Here is a 17,121-nt window from a genome sequence, read left to right as displayed (position 1 = left end):
GCAGACTGTATCACACAGGATAGGATTAGATACACGGCTCAGCAGACAGTATCACACAGGATAGGATTAGATACACGGCTCAGCAGACAGTATCACACAGTATAGGTTTAGATACACGGCTCAGCAGACAGTATCACACAGGATAGGATCAGATACACAGCTCAGCAGAGGGTATCACACAGGATAGGATTAGATACACAGCTCAGCAGACAGTATCACATAGGATTAGATACACGGCTCAGCAGACAGTATCACACAGGATAGGTTTAGATACACAGCTCAGCAGACAGTATCACACAGGATAGGATTAGATACACAGCTCAGCAGACAGTATCACATAGGATTAGATACACGGCTCAGCAGACAGTATCACACAGGATAGGATTAGATACACAGCTCAGCAGACAGTATCACACAGGATAGGATTAGATACACAAATCAGCAGACAGTATCACACAGGATAGGATTAGATACACGGCTCAGCAGACAGTATCACACAGGATAGGATTAGATACACGGCTCAGCAGACAGTATCACACAGGATAGGATTAGATACACAAATCAGCAGACAGTATCACACAGGATAGGATTAGATACACGGCTCAGCAGACAGTATCACACAGGATAGGATTAGATACACGGCTCAGGAGACAGTATCACATAGGATAGGATTAGATACACGGCTCAGCAGACAGTATCACACAGGATATGATTAGATACACAGCTCAGCAGTAAGTATCACACAGGAGAGGATTAGATACACGGCTCAGCAGACAGTATCACACAGGATATGATTAGATACATGGCTCAGCAGTAAGTATCACACAGGATATGATTAGATACATGGCTCAGCAGTAAGTATCACACAGGATATGATTAGATACACGGCTCAGCAGACAGTATCACACAGGAGAGGATTAGATACACGGCTCAGCAGACAGTATCACACAGGATAGGATTAGATACACAGCTCAGCAGACAGTATCACACAGGATAGGATTAGATACACAGCTCAGCAGTAAGTATCACACAGGATAGGATTAGATACACGGCTCAGCAGACAGTATCACACAGGATAGGATTAGATACACGGCTCAGCAGACAGTATCACACAGGATAGGATTAGATACATGGCTCAGCAGACGGTATCACAAAGGATAGGATTAGATACATGGCTCAGCAGACAGTATCACACAGGATAGGATTAGATACACTGTTCATCAGACAGTATCACACAGGATAGGATTAGATACACGGCTCAGCAGACAGTATCACACAGGATAGGATTAGATACACGGCTCAGCAGACAGTATCACACAGGATAGGATTAGATACACGGCTCAGCAGTCAGTATCACACAGGATAGGATTAGATACACAAATCAGCAGACAGTATCACACAGGATAGGATTAGATACACAGCTCAGCAGACAGTATCACACAGGATAGGATTAGATACACGGCTCAGCAGACAGTATCACATAGGATGAGATTAGATACACTGCTCAGCAGACAGTATCACACAGGATAGGATTAGATACACAGCTCAGCAGACAGTATCACACAGGATAGGATTAGATACATGGCTCAGCAGACAGTATCACATAGGATTAGATACACAGCTCAGCAGACAGTATCACACAGGATAGGATTAGATACACAGCTCAGCAGACAGTATCACACAGGATAGGATTAGATACACAGCTCAGCAGTCAGTATCACATAGGATAGGATTAGATACACAGCTCAGCAAACAGTATCACACAGGATAGGATTAGATACACGGCTCAGCAGACAGTATCACACAGGATAGGATTAGATACACGGCTCAGGAGACAGTATCACACAGGATAGAATTAGATACACGGCTCAGCAGACAGTATCACACAGGATAGGATTAGATACACAGCTCAGCAGGCAGTATCACATAGGATAGGATTAGATACACAGCTCAGCAAACAGTATCACACAGGATAGGATTAGATACACAGCTCAGCAGACAGTATCACACAGGAGAGGATTAGATACACGGCTCAGCAGACAGTATCACACAAGATAGGATTAGATACACGGCTCAGCAGACAGTATCACACAGGATAGGATTAGATACACAGCTCAGCAAACAGTATCACACAGGATAGGATTAGATACACAGCTCAGCAGACAGTATCACACAGGATAGGATTAGATACACAGCTCAGCAAACAGTATCACACAGGATAGGATTAGATACACAGTTCAGCAGTCAGTATCACACAGGAGAGGATTAGATACACGGCTCAGCAGACAGTATCACACAGGATAGGATTAGATACACGGCTCAGGAGACAGTATCACATAGGATAGGATTAGATACAGAGCTCAGCAGACAGTATCACATAGGATAGGATTAGATACACAGCTCATCAAACAGTATCACACAGGATAGGATTAGATACACAGCTCAGCAGACAGTATCACACAGGAGAGGATTAGATACACGGCTCAGCAGACAGTATCACACAGGATAGGATTAGATACACGGCTCAGGAGACAGTATCACACAGGATAGAATTAGATACACGGCTCAGCAGACAGTATCACACAGGATAGGATTAGATACACGGCTCAGGAGACAGTATCACACAGGATAGGATTAGATACACAGCTCAGCAGGCAGTATCACATAGGATAGGATTAGATACACAGCTCAGCAAACAGTATCACACAGGATAGGATTAGATACACAGCTCAGCAGACAGTATCACACAGGATGGGATTAGATACATGGCTCAGCAGACAGTATCACACAGGATAGGATTAGATACACGGCTCAGGAGACAGTATCACATAGGATAGGATTAGATACACAGCTCAGCAGACAGTATCACACAGCATAGGATTAGATACACAGCTCAGCAGACAGTATCACATAGGATTAGATACACGGCTCAGCAGACAGTATCACACAGGATAGGATTAGATACACAGCTCAGCAGACAGTATCACACAGGATATGATTAGATACACGGCTCAGCAGACAGTATCACACAGGAGAGGATTAGATACACAGCTCAGCAGACTGTATCACACAGGATAGGATTAGATACACGGCTCAGCAGACAGTATCACACAGGATAGGATTAGATACACAGCTCAGCAGACAGTATCACATAGGATTAGATACACGGCTCAGCAGACAGTATCACACAGGATAGGATTAGATACACAGCTCAGCAGACAGTATCACACAGGATAGGATTAGATACACAAATCAGCAGACAGTATCACACAGGATAGGATTAGATACACGGCTCAGCAGACAGTATCACACAGGATAGGATTAGATACACGGCTCAGGAGACAGTATCACATAGGATAGGATTAGATACACGGCTCAGCAGACAGTATCACACAGGATATGATTAGATACATGGCTCAGCAGACAGTATCACACAGGATATGATTAGATACATGGCTCAGCAGTAAGTATCACACAGGATATGATTAGATACATGGCTCAGCAGTAAGTATCACACAGGAGAGGATTAGATACACGGCTCAGCAGACAGTATCACACAGGATAGGATTAGATACACAGCTCAGCAGACAGTATCACACAGGATAGGATTAGATACACAGCTCAGCAGTAAGTATCACACAGTATAGGATTCGATACACGGCTCAGCAGACAGTATCACACAGGATAGGATTAGATACACGGCTCAGCAGAGAGTATCACACAGGATAGGATTAGATACATGGCTCAGCAGACGGTATCACACAGGATAGGATTAGATACATGGCTCAGCAGACAGTATCACACAGGATAGGATTAGATACACTGTTCATCAGACAGTATCACACAGGAGAGGATTAGATACACAGCTCAGCAGACAGTATCACACAGGATAGGATTAGATACACGGCTCAGCAGACAGTATCACACAGGATAGGATTAGATACACGGCTCAGCAGACAGTATCACATAGGATGAGATTAGATACACTGCTCAGCAGACAGTATCACACAGGATAGGATTAGATACACGGCTCAGGAGACAGTATCACACAGGATAGGATTAGATACACGGCTCAGCAGACAGTATCACACAGGATAGGATTAGATACACGGCTCAGGAGACAGTATCACACAGGATAGGATTAGATACACGGCTCAGCAGACAGTATCACACAGGATAGGATTAGATACACAGCTCAGCAGGCAGTATCACATAGGATAGGATTAGATACACAGCTCAGCAGACAGTATCACACAGGATAGGATTAGATACACAGCTCAGCAGACAGTATCACACAGGAGAGGATTAGATACACAGCTCAGCAGACAGTATCACACAGGAGAGGATTAGATAAATGGCTCAGCAGTAAGTATCACACAAGATATGATTAGATACATGGCTCAGCAGACAGTATCACACAGGATAGGATTAGATACACAGCTCAGCAGACAGTATCACACAGGATAGGATTAGATACACAGCTCAGCAGTAAGTATCACACAGGATAGGATTAGATACACGGCTCAGCAGACAGTATCACACAGGATATGATTAGATACACAGCTCAGCAGTAAGTATCACACAGGATAGGATTAGATACACAGCTCAGCTGACAGTATCACAGAGGATAGGATTAGATACACGGCTCAGCAGACAGTATCACACAGGAGAGGATTAGATACACGGCTCAGCAGACAGTATCACACAGGATAGGATTAGATACACAGCTCAGCAGACAGTATCACACAGGATAGGATTAGATACATGGCTCAGCAGACAGTATCACACAGGATAGGATTAGATACACAGCTCAGCAGACAGTATCACACAGGATAGGATTAGATACACGGCTCAGCAGACAGTATCACACAGGATAGGATTAGATACACGGCTCAGCAGACAGTATCACACAGGATAGGATTAGATACACGGCTCAGCAGACAGTATCACACAGGATAGGATTAGATACACGGCTCAGCAGACAGTATCACACAGGATAGGATTAGATACACGGCTCAGCAGACAGTATCACACAGGAGAGGATTAGATACATGGCTCAGCAGACAGTATCACACAGGATAGGATTAGATACACAGCTCAGCAGACAGTATCACACAGGATAGGATTAGATACACGGCTCAGCAGACAGTATCACACAGGATAGGATTAGATACACGGCTCAGCAGACAGTATCACACAGGATAGGATTAGATACACGGCTCAGCAGACAGTATCACACAGGATAGGATTAGATACACGGCTCAGGAGACAGTATCACATAGGATAGGATTAGATACACGGCTCAGCAGACAGTATCACACAGGATATGATTAGATACATGGCTCAGCAGACAGTATCACACAGGATATGATTAGATACATGGCTCAGCAGTAAGTATCACACAGGATATGATTAGATACATGGCTCAGCAGTAAGTATCACACAGGAGAGGATTAGATACACGGCTCAGCAGACAGTATCACACAGGATAGGATTAGATACACAGCTCAGCAGACAGTATCACACAGGATAGGATTAGATACACAGCTCAGCAGTAAGTATCACACAGTATAGGATTCGATACACGGCTCAGCAGACAGTATCACACAGGATAGGATTAGATACACGGCTCAGCAGACAGTATCACACAGGATAGGATTAGATACATGGCTCAGCAGACGGTATCACACAGGATAGGATTAGATACATGGCTCAGCAGACAGTATCACACAGGATAGGATTAGATACACTGTTCATCAGACAGTATCACACAGGAGAGGATTAGATACACAGCTCAGCAGACAGTATCACACAGGATAGGATTAGATACACGGCTCAGCAGACAGTATCACACAGGATAGGATTAGATACACGGCTCAGCAGACAGTATCACACAGGATAGGATTAGATACACAAATCAGCAGACAGTATCACACAGGATAGGATTAGATACACAGCTCAGCAGACAGTATCACACAGGATAGGATTAGATACACGGCTCAGCAGACAGTATCACATAGGATGAGATTAGATACACTGCTCAGCAGACAGTATCACACAGGATAGGATTAGATACACGGCTCAGGAGACAGTATCACACAGGATAGGATTAGATACACGGCTCAGCAGACAGTATCACACAGGATAGGATTAGATACACGGCTCAGGAGACAGTATCACACAGGATAGGATTAGATACACGGCTCAGCAGACAGTATCACACAGGATAGGATTAGATACACAGCTCAGCAGGCAGTATCACATAGGATAGGATTAGATACACAGCTCAGCAGACAGTATCACACAGGATAGGATTAGATACACAGCTCAGCAGACAGTATCACACAGGAGAGGATTAGATACACAGCTCAGCAGACAGTATCACACAGGATAGGATTAGATACAGGGCTCAGCAGGCAGTATCACACAGGAGAGGATTAGATAAATGGCTCAGCAGTAAGTATCACACAAGATATGATTAGATACATGGCTCAGCAGACAGTATCACACAGGATAGGATTAGATACACAGCTCAGCAGACAGTATCACACAGGATAGGATTAGATACACAGCTCAGCAGTAAGTATCACACAGGATAGGATTAGATACACGGCTCAGCAGACAGTATCACACAGGATATGATTAGATACACAGCTCAGCAGTAAGTATCACACAGGATAGGATTAAATACACAGCTCAGCTGACAGTATCACAGAGGATAGGATTAGATACACGGCTCAGCAGACAGTATCACACAGGAGAGGATTAGATACACGGCTCAGCAGACAGTATCACACAGGATAGGATTAGATACACAGCTCAGCAGACAGTATCACACAGGATAGGATTAGATACATGGCTCAGCAGACAGTATCACACAGGATAGGATTAGATACACAGCTCAGCAGACAGTATCACACAGGATAGGATTAGATACACGGCTCAGCAGACAGTATCACACAGGATAGGATTAGATACACGGCTCAGCAGACAGTATCACACAGGATAGGATTAGATACACGGCTCAGCAGACAGTATCACACAGGATAGGATTAGATACACGGCTCAGCAGACAGTATCACACAGGATAGGATTAGATACACGGCTCAGCAGACAGTATCACACAGGAGAGGATTAGATACATGGCTCAGCAGACAGTATCACACAGGATAGGATTAGATACACAGCTCAGCAGACAGTATCACACAGGATAGGATTAGATACACGGCTCAGCAGACAGTATCACACAGGATAGGATTAGATACACGGCTCAGCAGACAGTATCACACAGGATAGGATTAGATACATGGCTCAGCAGACAGTATCACACAGGATAGGATTAGATACACAGCTCAGCAGACAGTATCACACAGGATAGGATTAGATACATGGCTCAGCAGACAGTATCACACAGGATAGGATTAGATACACAGCTCAGCAGACAGTATCACACAGGATAGGATTAGATACATGGCTCAGCAGACAGTATCACACAGGATAGGATTAGATACACAGCTCAGCAGACAGTATCACACAGGATAGGATTAGATACACGGCTCAGCAGACAGTATCACACAGGATAGGATTAGATACACAGCTCAGCAGACAGTATCACACAGGATAGGATTAGATACACAGCTCAGCAGTCAGTATTACACAGGATAGGATTAGATACACAGCTCAGCAGACAGTATCACACAGGATAGGATTAGATACATGGCTCAGCAGACAGTATCACATAGGATTAGATACACAGCTCAGCAGACAGTATCACACAGGATAGGATTAGATACACAGCTCAGCAGACAGTATCACACAGGATAGGATTAGATACACAAATCAGCAGACAGTATCACACAGGATAGGATTAGATACACAGCTCAGCAGACAGTATCACACAGGATAGGATTAGATACACGGCTCAGGAGACAGTATCACACTGGATAGAATTAGATACACGGCTCAGCAGACAGTATCACACAGGATAGGATTAGATACACAGCTCAGCAGGCAGTATCACATAGGATAGGATTAGATACACAGCTCAGCAGACAGTATCACACAGGATAGGATTAGATACACAGCTCAGCAGACAGTATCACACAGGAGAGGATTAGATACACGGCTCAGCAGACAGTATCACACAGGATGGGATTAGATACATGGCTCAGCAGACAGTATCACACAGGATATGATTAGATACACAGCTCAGCAGACAGTATCACACAGGATAGGATTAGATACACAGCTCAGCAGACAGTATCACACAGGAGAGGATTAGATACACGGCTCAGCAGACAGTATCACACAGAACAGGATTAGATACACAGCTCAGCAGTCAGTATTACACAGGATAGGATTAGATACATGGCTCAGCAGACAGTATCACACAGGATAGGATTAGATACACGGCTCAGCAGACAGTATCACATAGGATTAGATACACAGCTCCGCAGACAGTATCACACAGGATAGGATTAGATACACGGCTCAGCAGACAGTATCACATAGGATTAGATACACAGCTCCGCAGACAGTATCACACAGGATAGGATTAGATACACAGCTCCGCAGACAGTATCACACAGGGTAGGATTAGATACACAGCTCAGCAGTCAGTATCACACAGGATATGATTAGATACACAGCTCAGCAGACAGTATCACACAGGATAGGATTAGATACACAGCTCAGCAGACAGTATCACACAGGAGAGGATTAGATACACGGCTCAGCAGACAGTATCACACAGGATAGGATTAGATACACAGCTCAGCAGTCAGTATCACACAGGATAGGATTAGATACACAGCTCAGCAGTCAGTATCACACAGGATAGGATTAGATACACAGCTCAGCAGTCAGTATCACACAGGATAGGATTAGATACACGGCTCAGCAGATGGTATCACACAGGACAGGATTAGATACTCAGCTCAGCAGACAGTATCACACAGAATAGAATTAGATACACTGCTCAGCAGACAGTATCACACAGGATAGGATTAGATACACGGCTCAGCAGACAGTATCAGAAATGATAGGATTAGATACATGGCCCAGCGGACAGTATCACACAGGAGAGGATTAGATACACAGCTCATCAGACAGTATGACACAGGATAGGATTAGATACACAGCTCAGCAGTCAGTATCACACAGGATAGGATTAGATACACAGCTCAGCAGACAGTATCACACAGGAGAGGATTAGATACACGGCTCAGCAGACAGTATCACACAGGATAGGATTAGATACACGGCTCAGCAGACAGTATCACACAGGATAGGATTAGATACACAAATCAGCAGACAGTATCACACAGGAGAGGATTAGATACACAGCCCAGCAGACAGTATCACACAGGATAGGATTAGATACACGACTCAGCAGACAGTATCACACAGGAGAGGATTAGATACACAGCTCAGGAGACAGTATCACACAGGATAGGATTAAATACACAGCTCAGGAGACAGTATCACACAGGAGAGGATTAGATACACAGCTCAGCAGTATCACACAGGACTGGATTAGATACACAGCTCTGCAGACAGTATCACACAGGATAGGATTAGATACACGGCTCAGCAGACAGTATCACACAGGAGAGGATTAGATACACGGCTCAGCAGACAGTATCACACAGGAGAGGATTAGATACACGGCTCAGCAGACAGTATCACACAGGATAGGATTAGATACACGGCTCAGCAGATGGTATCACACAGGACAGGATTAGATACTCAGCTCAGCAGACAGTATCACACAGAATAGAATTAGATACACTGCTCAGCAGACAGTATCACACAGAATAGGATTAGATACACGGCTCAGCAGACAGTATCAGAAATGATAGGATTAGATACATGGCCCAGCGGACAGTATCACACAGGAGAGGATTAGATACACGGCTCATCAGACAGTATGACACAGGATAGGATTAGATACACAGCTCAGCAGTCAGTATCACACAGGATAGGATTAGATACACAGCTCAGCAGACAGTATCACACAGGAGAGGATTAGATACACGGCTCAGCAGACAGCATCACACAGGAGAGGATTAGATACACAGCTCAGGAGACAGTATCACACAGGAGAGGATTAGATACACAGCTCAGGAGACAGTATCACACAGGATAGGATTAGATACACAGCTCAGGAGACAGTATCACACAGGAGAGGATTAGATACACAGCTCAGCAGTATCACACAGGATAGGATTAGATACACAGCTCAGCAGACAGTATCACACAGGATGGGATTAGATACAGAGCTCAGCAGACGGTATCACACAGGATAGGATTAGATACACGGCTCAGCAGACAGTATCACACAGGAGAGGATTAGATACATGGCTCAGCAGACAGTATCACACAGGAGAGGATTAGATACACAGCTCAGCAGACGGTATCACACAGGAGAGGATTAGATACACGGCTCAGCAGACGGTATCACACAGGATAGGATTAGATACACGGCTCAGCAGACAGTATCACACAGGATAGGATTAGATACACAGCTCAGCAGACCGTATCACACAGGAGAGGATTAGATACACAGCTCAGCAGTATCACACAGGACTGGATTAGATACACAAGTCAGCAGATGGTATCACATTTTGCTGACTGTATTTCTGCGTCTGATGAATAAATTGAATTTTCGCTCCTTTCTCGGGGTAAATAATGAGGACGCAGATAACATTGATCCAATCAAGCAATTGCTGTGATTAACCCATTGAATTTCTGTTGCACTCAGGATCTCCAGAGGAGGGCGCCGCACAGAGCAGGACCCGGCGGCGGCTGTATAGTCACTACTACAGTAATGCTACAATACTCACAATATAATATTACTACTGTGCGTTACTATAGTTCTTGTGCGACATTGTTACTGCTACACTAGAATTGCACATTTACTTCACAATTCCCATCACCACATTGCTACTATTTCGGTGTTAGAATATTGTTACTATGCTTTTATTACTACAATATTATTGGCACAATACTAGCACACTAATATTACTGCAGTGTTAGTGCCACTGTTATCGCACTGCTTAGACTACGTTCACACATGGCAGCTTCGCTGTGGTCAGTTTCTGCATTACACATCACTACTAAACTATTACTATATTTCATTACTATATGAACTAGTGTTACACAATATTGCTACTACTCCCCCCCCCCCCAACCGTTACCGCTATATTAATACTACACCTTGATTGCTACATCGCTCCCCCTGTCCCCAGTGACACCAGGAGGGTCTGTACCTGCCTCAGGACGTGGCACGTGGGGCCACAAGTCTTCTGGTGTTCTTGGATCAATCTCCCGGAAGCGACAGAAATCTCAGGAACGTCAGTAAATCCGGCTAAAGGTGGAACCTGCAATAAATCACAAGAATGAGAAAGACAGAAAATCCTTTATTGTAGTGCTGTACCTCTGCTGCTCCTCCTGTCACTCAGCTTTCCCCAGAATCCTGCTGTGAGAGCTGGGGATGAAGAAGAACACTTTCCCAGAAGTGGATGTTAGTAAGAAATGTCTGAAGAACAGACTGTAGGACTGAGATTTACTTCTGAGTCTCCAGCGTCCTGCAAACCTTTCACTCGTCTCTACAGAAGGTTCTTGGTGAAGTCGTCGCCTCCTTGTCCGTCCCGACGCCATAAAAGTGCATGGCAGAAAAGTATCACAGACAGTTTCTGACTTTGGCACAAGAAGACGAAATATCTTGTCAAGAGGCTACTAATGAATTTGGTGCATCTTATTGGAGCCACCTACAAATGGATACATAACGCCTGGGCGAGTATCTAATCCCTAGGTACAAATATCATTCACAAGTATTTACCTAATCTCTGGGTGTGTATCCGAGCTACAAATAGATTTCTAATTGTTGTGTAGGTTCTGAATTAATGACCGGATCCAACCTATTGGTAAATATTTACATGACTTTATATAATGTACAATATAATCTCATCTATATATATAATTGTCTTATTATCCCGTCTGTCTGTCTGTGTGTCTGTCTGTCTTTCTGTCTGTCTGTCCAGGAAATCCCGCGTCGCTCATTGGTCCAGCAGCGGCCAATCAGCGCCGGGGGATTTCTAAAAAAAGATGGCGGCCGTTAGCAGCTCATCTGCGGGACGGAGCTGAGCGGCGATGCAGCCGGGAGATGAGCGGCGCGAGGCGCTCATCTCCCAGCCGGTACCAGCAAAAGGACCTCGACCGCCGGACCCATCTGCGGGACGGAGATGCAGCCGGGAGATGAGTGGCGCGAGGCGCTCATCTCCCGGCCGCTATCAGTGGAAGGGCGGTATCAGCGGGGACCGGGGAGCGGCGCTGCGGGTCGGGATACTTCTGCTGCCAGCGCCCGCTCATGTCCCGGCTTCTCGCAGCAGAAGTACCCGCACAGACAGCGCCGCTCCCCGGTCCTCACCAAGACGATTCGATGATTGGTCGCGGTCTTCGGACCCGACCAATCACTGATCTTAGCGCAAAACTTAAACACCGCTGTGCTGATTGGTCGTGGGCAGCCTCGCGCCGCTCATCTCCCGGCTGCATCGCCGCTGAGCTCCGTCCCGCAGATGAGCTGCTAACGGCCGCCATCTTTTTTTAGAAATCCCCCGGCGCTGATTGGCCGCTGACGCTGCCCGCGACCAATCACCAATTTGGGCGCCAAATTTAAATATCGGCCGCGACCAATCACCACAGCGGTGTTTAAATGTGGAGCCAAGATCGGTGATTGGTTGCGGCCGATATTTAAATTTGGCGCCCAAATCGGTGATTGGTCGCGGGGAGCGTCAGCGACCAATCAGCGATTTTGGCGCAAAATTTAAACACCGCTTTGCTGATTGGTTGCGGCCGCCAGCCGCGACCAATCAGCGAGATTGGAGCCAAATTTAAACACCGCTCTGCTGATTGGTCCGGCCGCCATCCGCGACCAATCAGCGATTTTGGAGCCAAATTTAAACAACGCTATGCATCGCTCTGCTGATTGGTCGTGGTCGGCGGTCGCGACCAATCAGCAGTATTGGCGCCAAATTTAAAAACCGCTCTGCTGATTGGCACCAAAATCTCTGATTATTCGCGACCAATCAGCAGAGCGGTTTTTAAATTTGGCGCCAATACTGCTGATTGGTCGCGACCGCCGACCGTGACCAATCAGCAGAGCGATGCAGAGCGTTGTTTAAATATGGCGCCAAAATCGCTGATTAGTCGCGACCAAATTTAAACACGCTCTCCAGTCCTCACTAACACGGTTCGCTGATTGGTCGCGGCCGCCGCCCGCGACCAATCTCCGATGTTGCCGCCAAATTTAAACACCGCTTTGCTGATTGGTCGCGGTTGCCGAACGCGACCAATCAGCGATTTTGGCGCCAAATTTAAACAACGCTCTGCTGATTGCGCCCGGTCGGCCGCATACATATTCTAGAATACCTGATGCGTTAGAATCGGGCCACCATCTAGTCCTTATAGAAGTATCTAATTCTTATTTAAGGAACCCCAGAGTATAGATCTAATCACATGTATCTATGCAGTTAATTAGTGTTCTTTATCCACAGCTACATAGTCAAGAAATACAAGAATGTATCTAATCCACAACTAAGTATCTAACCCATGAGTAAGTATCTGATTAACACGGATAGGAATTGCCACCTAATCCACATGAATGTATCTAATTCATTGATGGAATCTGTTTTATGACTATGTATTTAACCAGCAGACAGGTTTTTCATTTGTACGTTTCTAATCCAATACTATGTATCTAATCCACAGGTGTGTACCACATTATGTACATTCTACTATTACCGTAACATCATCATCCGTCGTTATCACCTCCCCCGTCACCTTCTGCAGGAGGATAAGCGGCAAACTGAGCTCCTGCTCCAGTGGATCCGAGACGACCTGGGATTGCAGCGTCTTCCTGCCAGGAAAGAATGGGAAATCCCAAAAAAAAGTGATGAAGGGAGAGTCCTAATGAGTTCTGAAAACTCTGAGCTCACACCTTTCTGTATCTCCTGCTGGTTCAGTGTCTGCAAAGAGCAACTATGCTGCACACCCAAACATAGTGGTCTCCAACCTGCTGCAAAACTACAACTCCTAATAATATGTGATGGTGAGGGTATGCTGGAAGTTGTAGTTTTGTAGAAGTTGGAGAGAAAAAGACACACGCAGCTCACCATTTCACCGCCAGCTGCTGGTAATAAAAGAGTCGTCCTTCTCCTTTACATAAGCCACAGATTTTTCGACCTCGTCCAGAACATTTGCTGCATCTGATTAAAAAAAAGTCACATATTGACAGGAGCATTGAGCCGTCCATGTCCTTCATCGCCCTCCATCACCGAGATCCTCACTGCCTCCCCTGATTCATTTAGAAAACTACAGATGTCACCAGGGGCAGCAGATAGGAACATTATCTTCTCGTAATCTATGGAGAAAGTGTTAACAAGGACAAGGCAGCTAATGTCATTGTCATACTGATTGAATTATTAAAGCAGACTGGTGGCTTTATAAAGGGGCTGGTGCTTGAAATCATTCTCTATTTATGTTAACCATTGTTACCTCCAAAGAAACACGAGCAGTCATCATTGCTTTGCATCAAAAAGGCATTACAGGCAAGGACATTGCTGCTTGTAAGATTGCCCCTAAATTAACCATTTATCCAATCATCTAGAACTTCAGAGAGAGGTTTAAAAGCTGTGAAGAAAACTACAGGCAACCAAGAAAGTCCATCAAGAGCCAGAACTGTGTACTAAAGAAACTCAGCTATGGGATAGGTTCATCTCCAGTGCAGGAGTCGTGTTATAGTAGTTATAATCTTGTACATAGGAGGCAGTATTATAGAAGTTATATTCTTGTACATAGGGGCAGTATTATAGTAGTTATATTCTTATACATAGGGGCAGTATTATAGTAGTTATATTCTTGTACATAGGGGGCAGTATTATAGTAGTTATATTCTTGTACATAGGGGGCAGTATTATAGTAGTTATATTTTTGTACATAGGGGCAGTATTATAGTAGTTATATTCTTGTACATAGGAGCAGTATTATAGTAGTCATATTCTTGTACATAGGGAGCAGTATTATAGTAGTTATATTCTTGTACATAGGAGCAGTATTATAGCAGTTATATTTATGTACATAGGGAGCAGTATTATAGCAGTTATATTCTTGTACATAGGGAGCAGTATTATAGTAGTTATATTCTTGTACATAGGGAGCAGTATTATAGTAGTTATATTCTTGTACATAGGGACAGTATTATAGTAGTTATATTCTTGTACATAGGGGCAGTATTATAGTAGTTATATTCTTGTACATAGGAGCAGTATTATAGCAGTTATATTCTTGTACATAGGGAGCAGTATTATAGTAGTTATATTCTTGTACATAGGGACAGTATTATAGTAGTTATATTCTTGTACATAGGGGCAGTATTATAGTAGTTATATTCTTGTACATAGGAGCAGTATTATAGTAGTTATATTCTTGTACATAGGGGCAGTATTATAGCAGTCATATTCTTGTACATAGGGAGCAGTATTATAGTAGTTATATTCTTGTACATAGGAGCAGTATTATAGCAGTTATATTCTTGTACATAGGGGCAGTATTATAGTAGTTATATTCTTGTACATAGGGGCAGTATTATAGCAGTTATATTCTTGTACATAGGGGCAGTATTATAGTAGTTATATTCTTGTACATAGGGGCAGTATTATAGGAGTTATATTCTTGTACATAGGGAACAGTATTATAGTAGTTATATTCTTGTACATAGGAGCAGTATTATAGCAGTTATATTCTTGTACATAGGGGCAGTATTATAGTAGTTATATTCTTGTACATAGGGGCAGTATTATAGCAGTTATATTCTTGTACATAGGGGCAGTATTATAGTAGTTATATTCTTGCACATAGGGGCAATATTATAGTAGTTATATTCTTGTATATAGGAGCAGTATTATAGTAGTTATATTCTTGTATATAGGGGCAGTATTATAGTAGTTATATTCTTGTACGTAGGGGGCAGTATTATAGTAGTTATATTCTTGTACATAGGGGGCAGTATTTTAGTAGTTATATTCTTGTACATGGGGACAGTATTATAGTAGTTATATTATTGCACACAGGGGCAGTATTATAGTAGTTATATTCTTGTACATAGGAGCAGTATTACAGTAGTTATATTATTGTACACGGGCAGTATTATAGTAGTTATATTCTTGCACACAGGGGCAGTATTATAACAGTTATATTCTTGTACATAAGGAGCAGTATTATAGCAGTTATATTCTTGTACATAGGGGCAGTATTATAGTAGTTATATTCTTGTACATAGGGGCAGTATTATAGTAGTTATATTCTTGTACATAGGGGCAGTATTATAGGAGTTATATTCTTGTACATAGGGAACAGTATTATAGTAGTTATATTCTTGTACATAGGAGCAGTATTATAGCAGTTATATTCTTGTACATAGGGGCAGTATTATAGTAGTTATATTCTTGTACATAGGGGCAGTATTATAGCAGTTATATTCTTGTACATAGGGGCAGTATTATAGTAGTTATATTCTTGTACATAGGGGCAATATTATAGTAGTTATATTCTTGTATATAGGAGCAGTATTATAGTAGTTATATTCTTGTATATAGGGGCAGTATTATAGTAGTTATATTCTTGTACATAGGGGGCAGTATTATAGTAGTTATATTCTTGTACATAGGGGGCAGTATTTTAGTAGTTATATTCTTGTACATGGGGACAGTATTATAGTAGTTATATTATTGCACACAGGGGCAGTATTATAGTAGTTATATTCTTGTACATAGGAGCAGTATTACAGTAGTTATATTATTGTACACGGGCAGTATTATAGTAGTTATATTCTTGCACACAGGGGCAGTATTATAACAGTTATATTCTTGTACATAAGGAGCAGTATTATAGTAGTTATATTCTTGTACATAGGAGCAGTATTATAGTAGTTATATTCTTGTACATAGGGGCAGTATTATAGTAGTTATATTCTTGTACATAGGGGCAGTATTATAGTAGTTATATTCTTGTACATAGGGGCAGCATTATAGCAGTTATATTCCTGTACATAGGAGCAGTATT

At 43.4% G+C, this 17,121-nt stretch overlaps 1 protein-coding gene across 3 annotated transcripts in view; it reads right to left on the bottom strand.

Annotated features, from left to right (window-relative positions):
• LOC141156600 (protein SSUH2 homolog) overlaps positions 1-17,121 on the bottom strand; it is a 45,198-nt gene that overhangs the window by 8,526 nt on the left and 19,551 nt on the right. For 2 of the 3 annotated variants that reach the window (XM_073642801.1, XM_073642798.1), the window contains exons 8-10: positions 14,175-14,267; positions 13,804-13,918; positions 11,271-11,381 (exon numbers count right to left, since the gene is read on the bottom strand). In XM_073642801.1, coding sequence (XP_073498902.1) covers positions 11,271-11,381; positions 13,804-13,918; positions 14,175-14,267 — 319 coding nt within the window. Of the gene's footprint in view, positions 1-11,217; positions 11,382-13,803; positions 13,919-14,174; positions 14,268-17,121 lie in introns of all 3 variants that reach the window. The other variant, XM_073642799.1, reaches the window with a different exon arrangement.

The sequence above is a fragment of the Phyllobates terribilis genome, unplaced genomic scaffold (assembly GCF_046119375.1).
Source record: "Phyllobates terribilis strain yellow unplaced genomic scaffold, ASM4611937v1 Scaffold_8__6_contigs__length_399053987, whole genome shotgun sequence".
NCBI lineage: Eukaryota > Metazoa > Chordata > Amphibia > Anura > Dendrobatidae > Phyllobates > Phyllobates terribilis.
The sequence above is the reverse complement of the archived record's forward strand: the minus strand, read 5'-3'. Positions and strand labels throughout refer to the sequence as shown.